Here is an 8972-nt window from a genome sequence, read left to right on the forward strand (position 1 = left end):
CTTCAGCAGAATTCAAATTAGCCATTTTAATCTAGATTAATTCCAAAATTAATCTAGATTAATCTAGATTAAAAAAATTAATCTATGCCCACCTCTAATATATATATATATATTTGTTATATTTGTTATTTGTATGTCTGCTTGTGTGTGGTTTGTCAGATTTTTGCCCAACAGTTTAACCTAGTAACATTTACTCGTCAACATTATGGTACATAAACTTTGCACGATAAACTGTGCTGTACGCTACTTTCAATTAACAAACGACGCTGTCAGCTTATTAAATTACCAAATAAAATTATTTTAACGCGCAAAGCATAATCTTATATTAACAGTAAGTTAGCTAATGTGAAATTTTGTTCAGGTGTTATTTAATGTTCAGCATAGCCTATAGTTGAGAATACAAAATATGTTAACTAGGTTAAACAAAAGTTTTATGACCAGCTGCCTTTTTTAAATTTAATTTAATATTTACTGCATTTTGTGTGTGTGTTTAAAGGCAACTCAAATGAAGCATCACTGTCACGTATCTGGTCTCTCTCATCATGAACTCTTGCACCTCACTTCATGGACTTCATTCCCCACAAGCCACTGCACCAATCACTGCACACATCTGTTCCTCGTTTTCCACTGAACTGATTGCTGCACACACCTGTTTCAAATTTACCCACATGCATTTAAGCCACTCACACACACAGCCACCTTGCGAAGTCTTATTGTTCCTATGGTCGTAATTCTAAGGGTTTATCTCTGTGTTGGATTCTCTGTGTATGACTCTGGACTGTGTACCCCGTTATTGATTCCTGCTGCCTGCCATTGCGACCATTGCCTGTCTATTGAACTGTTTCCCGGATTACCTACGTTGTTCCTGTTTTCTGGTGATTACTCCTGCCTGTCGACATTTCTCAATAAATGCTGCAATTGGATCCGCACGTCTCTGACCCTCTCTGTGACAATCACAGAGGACAAGAGCAGGTCAGCCACGCTGGGACTAATAATTCATGGTAAGATAACTTCACTATGATTTTGAGAGGTTTGTGTATTCCATATGGGGGTTTGTCTTTTACAAATGTGTAATTTCTTTTTTGTTTTTTTTCTTTCAGGGAACAAATTTCTGTGTAACAAAGTGGATGGTAAGCAAAGGTGGCCTACATTTTGGAGCAGCACCTGTAATGCCATTTGATGGGAGAAAGAGTGACGATGCAGTGTTCCAGCATTGGAATATTTTTTTTTTCTGTGTTTCAGTGTTATATATGCAATGTTTAAATAAAGAATGTGATATTTTGGAATAATTGTGTCTGTTTGAATTGAATATCAGTAGTAACTATACAAGTAATTCTATATAAAAATTATAAAATTTAATTAAATCTATATACAAAACAATGAATTACAATAATATATGACAGTACATTACTACAGTACCTTACTGTAAACTGAAATACAGTTGGGTACTGTAAATCCTAATTACAGTAACTTACTGGCAACAGTGGCAATTAATACAGACCCTTTCATCTCCCAAAAGTAAGACGATCTCTGTCCATAATGTTCACATCGTTTTGAGTATTAATAAAACGGTGGGTACCCCTTATAAATAACACGACGCGGTGCTGCCTATTCTGTTTAATGCATGCCATTTCCAACACAGCTTCCTGTACCGATTTTAGTATACTTAAGTTATATTTAGCAGTATTCCATACAGAAAGCTGAACATACCTTCTAGCTCGAAATGGATTGCAGAGAATACTTAACCCCACCAATTTGAAGGTTTTCACCTACTTGAGGCCTAAGCTCCTCCCATGTGGATGTCTTTTTGCTTCAGGCCTACATGGAATTCCCCAAAATTCTTGCCAGTATCAAGTTTAGCTATATTCAGACAGAGTTTTTTTTTTTTTTTATAATGTCTGTAAAGTAATACTGTGAACATCTGTAAGATATATTGCAGATTTGTAAAGGATGCTGTGTCGTAAGGGGAACATCACAGTGATCAGTTTTTACTTGCTACAAAGTACAGATAGGCCTATTTACTGTGAATATTATAGTGGTGCCAAGATAGTTGCTAGGTAAAGCTTTTATTAGATATCTTTGCAGTGAACTACAATCATAAAACATTCTGAATGTAACACGTAACAAATCAATTTAGAAGGGCATATGCATATGCAGAGACTCAGAAATTAAACTGGTTGTGGGAGGGGAAACTTACATTTAATATGTTTACAAATATTTGCCATGTCACAGAAATGATTCACAAATACAGTATATTGTGTAATGCTGTATTTTAATTTCAACATAGGATGTAACTGTTTAGGTATGAGGTAGAGATTATTGTCAAAATTACTAATGAATGATCTAAACTTTACCATGGTAATCAATAGTAAGTACATTGACATTCATTTCAGTTTTTAAATAAAAATGGTTAAGATCTTATATATTACATTCTGCAATCTCAATGCTTAATCTTTATCAGTATTGTTAATACATAATTTTACGTTACATATATGACAAGAAAACGCATGTTTGCATAGTGTCCTCAGTAACTAGCTTGCATGAGAAATAGATATTTTTGTTTATTTTTTGAGTTCTCTTTTTGTTTTAGCTTTGACTGGTTGAAATGTAATAAGTAACATCAAGTCCATGGATTATGTAAGAACTTTAAGAGCCCTCCACCAACATTTTGGACCTGGACGGACCTAAAATATTAAAGTGGTATAAAAATTCCATTAATCAGTTGAATGTAAAGTATAGGGTCATTCTACAGAAACGTCCACTTTTGGTATGTCTTAAAATGTATTACTTTTTTTCCCCTTTAAACTTAGACCACATTATTAGATTACCATTTGACTTTATGAGTACACATTAATGAAAGCTTAATGATTTTTTTTTTTTTTTTTTTTATTTTTGTAAAAAAATTTATCCATAAGGAAGGTAACACCAGTGACAATTTTCATGAAAAATGCATTTTATAAAATGGCTGCTGCTAGTTATCAAACCACATGTTGTCAATCATGGTATACTTACTAAATTAGTTTTATTTATTTGTACTCTAGTTTTTTACAGTTCACTAACAATAAAGTAGGTCACACCAGTGATGTCAACTAAAATAAGACACCAGTGACAGCTTCAGGGGACCACTGTTTTCATTATATATTTTATAATATTTATTTGGTATTTTGTTTTTTATGCCATTTATATGATATATTTGATAGTTATGAATAGACTTTTGTATTTTAAATGGTTGAAAATCCTGTTTTTGACCTCAAAATAAAGCACTTTCCCTCTGTACATGGCTGTGGGGACAAACCATTTTGTGGTACTTATAATTCTATGTAATTAATAAAACAAAATAATGCCACGTTGATGGCTCAGGCAGGTGTAATTGTTCAAATTACATTTTGTTTCATCTCAAAATATATATATTTTTTAACCCTAATGTGTATTTCAATTGTAATATTTCTGTAAAGTCTAGGGACAGAAAAGTGGACGTTTCTGTAGAATGACCTAGTACATTTTGATGGGGAAATGGTCAAAGTCTTACCTTATCCCTGGATGAGCCTTTGACTTGTGCTTGAATTTGACAAACTGGATTACTGAGACTCCAATAACAACAATAACAACAACGACCACAACACCACTTATGATTCCAACAACAAGACCATTTGGATTATGTTCACATTTAGCATCAGATGACGTTGTTCCAGCTTCTATTTGCTTACCCATACTCTGACATCTGTAGACAGTGCAACAGTATGCTGTTAGCAAGTCCAGACCATGGGAATTTAATGTAAAACCTTATGTAAAACGACTCACATTGTATGCGGCTGACAAGCTGTGAAAGTGCCATCAGAGTAGGTGCCATTTGTGCATTCATCACATACAGTATCAGTGCTTGCTGTTCCTGTAAGGATATTAAGACTGAGTTCTGTAAAGATTAATTGTTTCATAAATTCACTCACCTCAAATTCAGTTCAAAACACTACTAAGCATTTTGTGTTCTTATCTGCCTATTCTAATATGTGTGAATAGTATTTGCAGATTTGTGTACTTGCTTTAGTAACATTCACACCAAAAATGAGAACATCCTTACCTTTTTGTTGGATGTATTCTCCAGGTTTACACTGAGTATGTTTAACAGCTAATTTACAGCTGCCTTTTACTCGGACCATACAGAAGAATCCTTTTAGTGGCTCACAAACGGTATTTGATAACCGTGTACAGGACTTCTGTATCCTTAAGCCTAAATATATTGAAACAAAACAGTTGTTTATTACTGAAGCATGTTAAAAGGATAGTGCACCCTTTATGAATGAATGAAAATTCTCTCCTTAATTGCTTCCTGTCGTGTCATTCAAAACCTGAAAGACCTTCGTTCATCAGTTCATCAGAAGAATTATTTGCGCGCAAAAAGTATACTCATAGCTTTAGAAAATTATTATTAAACCACTGATATCACATGGAATATTTTGTCAATGTTCTTGGTACCTTTCTGGGCCTTGAACGTGCAAGGACCCTTGCTATCTTGGATTTCATCAAAAATGTCTTAGTTTGTGTTCTGAAGATGAATAAGGGTCTTACAGGTTTGGAATGACATGAGAGAATTTTTTACTTTTGGGCAGCCTGAACTCGCTAAATAAATGATTGTAAAACCCTCACCTGCATCACAGGTTGAGCAGGAAAAGCACATCTCAAGCCCATTCGGTTCATCTGTGTATGTGGATGCACTACAGGATACACAAGTCGTGCTGGTATCCACTGTGCAATGCCATAAAACACGATTACCTTTAAAAAGTATATGGGTTATTAGAAGATTTCATTTTTACAATGGAAACTTTTCTATGAAATTTTTCTTAGCCCTGAAGCAAAACATCTTGCAATTCTTGTAAACAATGCTACTAAAATGTTTCTGTTTTATTACTGTGAACTGTTCACTTACCAGGTGCACACATAGGGCAGCAATGTCCGTTTATCTCATATTCAGCAGGGGCACATACACAATAAGCTAGTTCTATGTATAGAAAGGCAATAGAAACAATGTAAAAAATAGTCAACAAAAGCTGCATTTTCATAAAGATGTAAAATGGGTCAGCTCAGTGTGTCTGCGCAAAGAGCTGATAGTGGATTTAGCCTTTCTATCAGACTTCAGAAGCACTTCTGTATGTTGAATTTGGCAGGTTCTGATCATTTTCTGAGGGATTTCATTTTCTGTGGAGTTGAGAACAAAAAACAGTAAATAGCTGGTAGGTGTCACCCACAACCAAAAGTTTTGAATCAACTATTGAATATAGTTTAATATGTTTTTCATGTAAACACATGCCGTTTAATGTTGACTTTTAGCATGCATGCTTTCAAAAACTTTATTAGTCAAGGTTTCATTTATTAATTATCAGATAAGTTAACATGAACTAACCATTCTCTGGTGAAAACAGCTAAAACAAGCCTATAGGCTTTAGAGGGGTTTTGGCCACTTTCCAGGCTGGTCTTAGCTGGTCAGGCTGGGAAACCACCAGCTAAAACCAGCCTGGCCAGCCTGGAAGACCAGCTAAAACCAGCTACTTCCAGCTTAAACAAGCTAAGACCAGCCAACCAGCCTAGGCTTGGTACTGTATTAGCTGTACCAGTGCATTTTTTGAATCAAAATTTGTTTTTGTTAACATCAGCTAATGCACTGTGAACTAACGTAACAAAGGTTAATTTATTTAAATAAAACATTAACAAAGTTAAATAAATGGTAAATATATTGTTCATTGTTAGTTTGTTAATTCACTAAATAATCTCAACAACTGAGATCTTATTGTAAGAACCGTGTTATTTTTAAAAAGGCAGCTGCTTTGACAAGCATAAACATATTTTTTTCTTCTCCAGATCCCAAAAATATTTATTTGACATTATAACTTGACAAGCAGTGAATACATTCATTAATTCCAATTACCAACACAAGAGCATAAGAAAAGCACTTACTTTAAAGGAATGAGATGTTTCTCACAGCTGCAAACCAATCTATTGAGAGGGAGGCAACAGTAATGAATAAAGCATGTGACTTGCAAGGGACTGATTGTACAATTCCTTGATACAAAGTATCCCATTGTTAAGATATTATTACAGTTATTCAGTATCTGTAATAAAATGAGCTTGAGCTTGATATACTTTGAATCTTTAAACATGCTTGAGCTCTTCACAAACTGTTTAGTTAGTTTAATAAGTTTCATGCAAATTTGACAAACCTGAGATAACCAGTCTGAAAACATGACTTCATAAACTTGACTTTACAAACAAAAAAATCCAGTTTATGCTGAAACGTATTTTATTTACCATATTGGTTTAATTTCTATAGTATTTTTTATTTTTTTTTTATGTTTTGTGCTGTTCGTAAAGCATTTAAACCGTTGGACATGACTTGACACTGGCACAGAACAGAACAGAAGGAGAAAGATGTCATTGTTTAAAGAAAAAACTGTCAAACAATGCCTGAATTGAATGTGGAGTTTTTTTTTTTTTTTGTATCTGACCCAATGGTAATCATTGTCCATTGGGTCAGAGTCATTTCTGTGTTCCCAGGATTCTGTGTGTCTCAGAATTACATGGCATATAATGAACACATGACAAAATTTCATACTCACAATGTTCACATGTTCACAAATTAGCAGGCAGCAGGCACAAATGTTGTTGTTTTTTCGCCTTCAGCACAAAGTAATGTATTCTTTTACAGAGTAAGCTAATTGCTACTAAAACTGAAACAGTTAAACAACTTTAACTTTGAACAATTGCATCCAGCTTAAATTTGAGCCCTTTATTCATAATATTTACGTTTTCTTGTCTGAATCAGAAGAGAAATGAGCACAGATCAAGCACCATTTTTCACAATGTTTTTTACTGGAGGAAGCATTATGGACTCATATTTTGGCCATAGGTAACGGTTTAAAGTAAAAAAAAATGTTTAATGATGGATGTTTCTTACAAAAACACAGCTTTTCACAAATTATTCATTGATAGACTGGAGTCGTGTGGATTACTAGTGGATTATTGTGTTTTTTTTAATCGCCTTGGTTGGACACTGATTCTAACGGCACCCATTCACAAGTGATGTAATGCTCAATTTCTCCAAATCTTGGATGGCCTTTTGGTGCATAAATTTGACACAAATGTTTATTTTTGAATAAATTATTGATATTCCTTTAAACATCTACCCCAAACATCTGTTGCTCCATCAAACAGTACACTGCCAACTAGTGGCCATTTGAAAAATACTTCTGCAGTTGTATACAATGATGGTTAAATCAGTAGTTTCTTGATTACTGTTGAATATGTGAAAAGATATGGGTTAAGCCATATAGATGTTATGGCTTGACCCACACAAAAAATACCCACCCTTTTTATAAACATAATACAATAATTATTTTCTTTGAGTACCTTTTTTTAGAACTATGTGCAAACTGACTTCTGCCCACATTGACTGCTGTAGACACAATGTCAAATATACACTGTTTGTTTGCTTAAAAACAGAAAAGGAGTTGTTTGTTATAAAGATTTGAGATGAAAAATGCGACTGGAATGGACAGGATCTGGCACAGCCTTTTCTCACGTGGTTATTTTGAACATGCATTTTCCTTATTATTTGTACTCAAAATATCAGAATGACACTTAAAAAATACTGACCGTTCATCTACATAAAGCTATCCCCTTCCACCTATTTATAACAAGCTATATACTGTTACACTAACAACACACACAAAAAAATTGTGCAAAACCAAAACTAGCCCACAACAAGCATTTATTTTATTATGCAAATATAAACCACTATCAATATACAGTTTGTAGTAGTGTAATTCAAATATATGTTTTTGCAGTATATATCAGAATGAACTGGAGCCATATTCACAAAACATCAAGGCTAAAAGTAGCTACTAACTTGCTGATTTAGGAGAACCTCTTAAAAATAATGGATGTCAATCTGAATTTTAGGACTCCTAAATTTGCTCTAAGAGTATTTCACAAAGTGTTTTTGCAGTAAAACCAGCTAACACTGATTTGAGAAGTTGGACAAAACAGGGTGAAATATCGAAAAATAAAACCTTGTACTTAAATGAAACAACATTTTCGTATCTCTCATGTACTTGTCACGTTTACACTTAACACACGAACAACGACGGAGTAAAAGTGAAGGTATTTAATAATCCAAGGGAAGCAGGCAGATACAGGACCACAGCGTGGTAACATTTAACGATCGACAAGACATAATGGAAAGCACACACATTATATAGACATGTTGATTACAAACACAGGTGTGGGTAATGATGGGAACAAACCAAGTAACAGAAAACAGCGGGGGGAAAAGGATGGGAGAAACCAACTCAAAGTCCAGGGGTGTGACATTACACCCCCCTCCCGGAAAAGGCGCGTCCACGTGCCGACCGAACTACAAAGTCCTTAGGAGGGGGTTTGGATGGAGGACGTTCTTCCGGAAGGGGGGCCAGGAATGAAGTCCAGGGTGGTGACTGAATAATCCATGGTGGTGATGACGGAGGGAGGAGCCAAGGAGGAGACGGGAGGGATCCGGAGCAGGAGGAGCCAGGTGATACCCAGACTGCAGCCAAGATGGAACGCCACGGTGGAGCCGATGGAGGGAGGAGCCATGGTGGAGAGTGGGCTGACGACTCCCGGGGGCTGACCGACGGAGGCGGAGCAGGTGGTGGTAGAGCCCGAGGCGGAGACGGAGAGCTGATGATCCCGGGCGACACCGAGGATCCGGAGGGCCAAGGTGGAACCCAAGGCTCTGGCGACCAAGGCGGAGGCGGAGATCCGGAGGTCCGCGGCGGAACCGGAGCGACAGAGGACTGAGGCTGTGCCAGAGGGATGGAGGAGTTCCACGGAGCCGGTGGGATGGAGCAACGAGGCGTAGCGAGGAGTGGAATCCTTAGGCGAAGGTGGGATGACGACAGACCGAGGCGGAGCCGGAAGGACGATGGAGCGCGGTGAAGCTGGTG

The 8972-nt window shown here is 36.2% G+C and overlaps 1 protein-coding gene across 1 annotated transcript; it reads right to left on the reverse strand.

Annotated features, from left to right (window-relative positions):
- Positions 1–2388: 2388 nt before the first annotated feature.
- On the reverse strand, positions 2389–5993 carry LOC141302400 (tumor necrosis factor receptor superfamily member 14-like). Its single transcript, XM_073832430.1, has 7 exons — positions 5950–5993; positions 4925–5193; positions 4645–4770; positions 4079–4228; positions 3802–3889; positions 3530–3721; positions 2389–2684 (listed from the first exon to the last, which is right to left on the reverse strand). The coding sequence occupies exons 2-7, from the start codon at positions 5055–5057 to the stop codon at positions 2621–2623; spliced, it is 753 nt and encodes a 250-aa protein (XP_073688531.1). The 5' UTR covers positions 5058–5193; positions 5950–5993; the 3' UTR covers positions 2389–2620.
- Between the last annotated feature and the right edge of the window lie 2979 nt (positions 5994–8972).

The sequence above is a fragment of the Garra rufa genome, unplaced genomic scaffold, assembly GCF_049309525.1.
Source record: "Garra rufa unplaced genomic scaffold, GarRuf1.0 hap1_unplaced_001, whole genome shotgun sequence".
Taxonomy (NCBI): Eukaryota; Metazoa; Chordata; class Actinopteri; order Cypriniformes; family Cyprinidae; genus Garra; species Garra rufa.

Excerpts from the sequence above, each read along its gene's own strand:
- LOC141302400 (XM_073832430.1), bottom strand. The coding sequence starts at position 5,057 with ATGAAAATGCAGCTTTTGTTGACTATTTTTTACATTGTTTCTATTGCC. Across the intron at positions 4,229-4,644 it reads CTGCTCAACCTGTGATGCAG|GCTTAAGGATACAGAAGTCC; the intron begins GTGAGGGTTTTA and ends CAATATATTTAG. Across the intron at positions 2,685-3,529 it reads AAGGCTCATCCAGGGATAAG|GTCCGTCCAGGTCCAAAATG; the intron begins GTAAGACTTTGA and ends TTAATATTTTAG.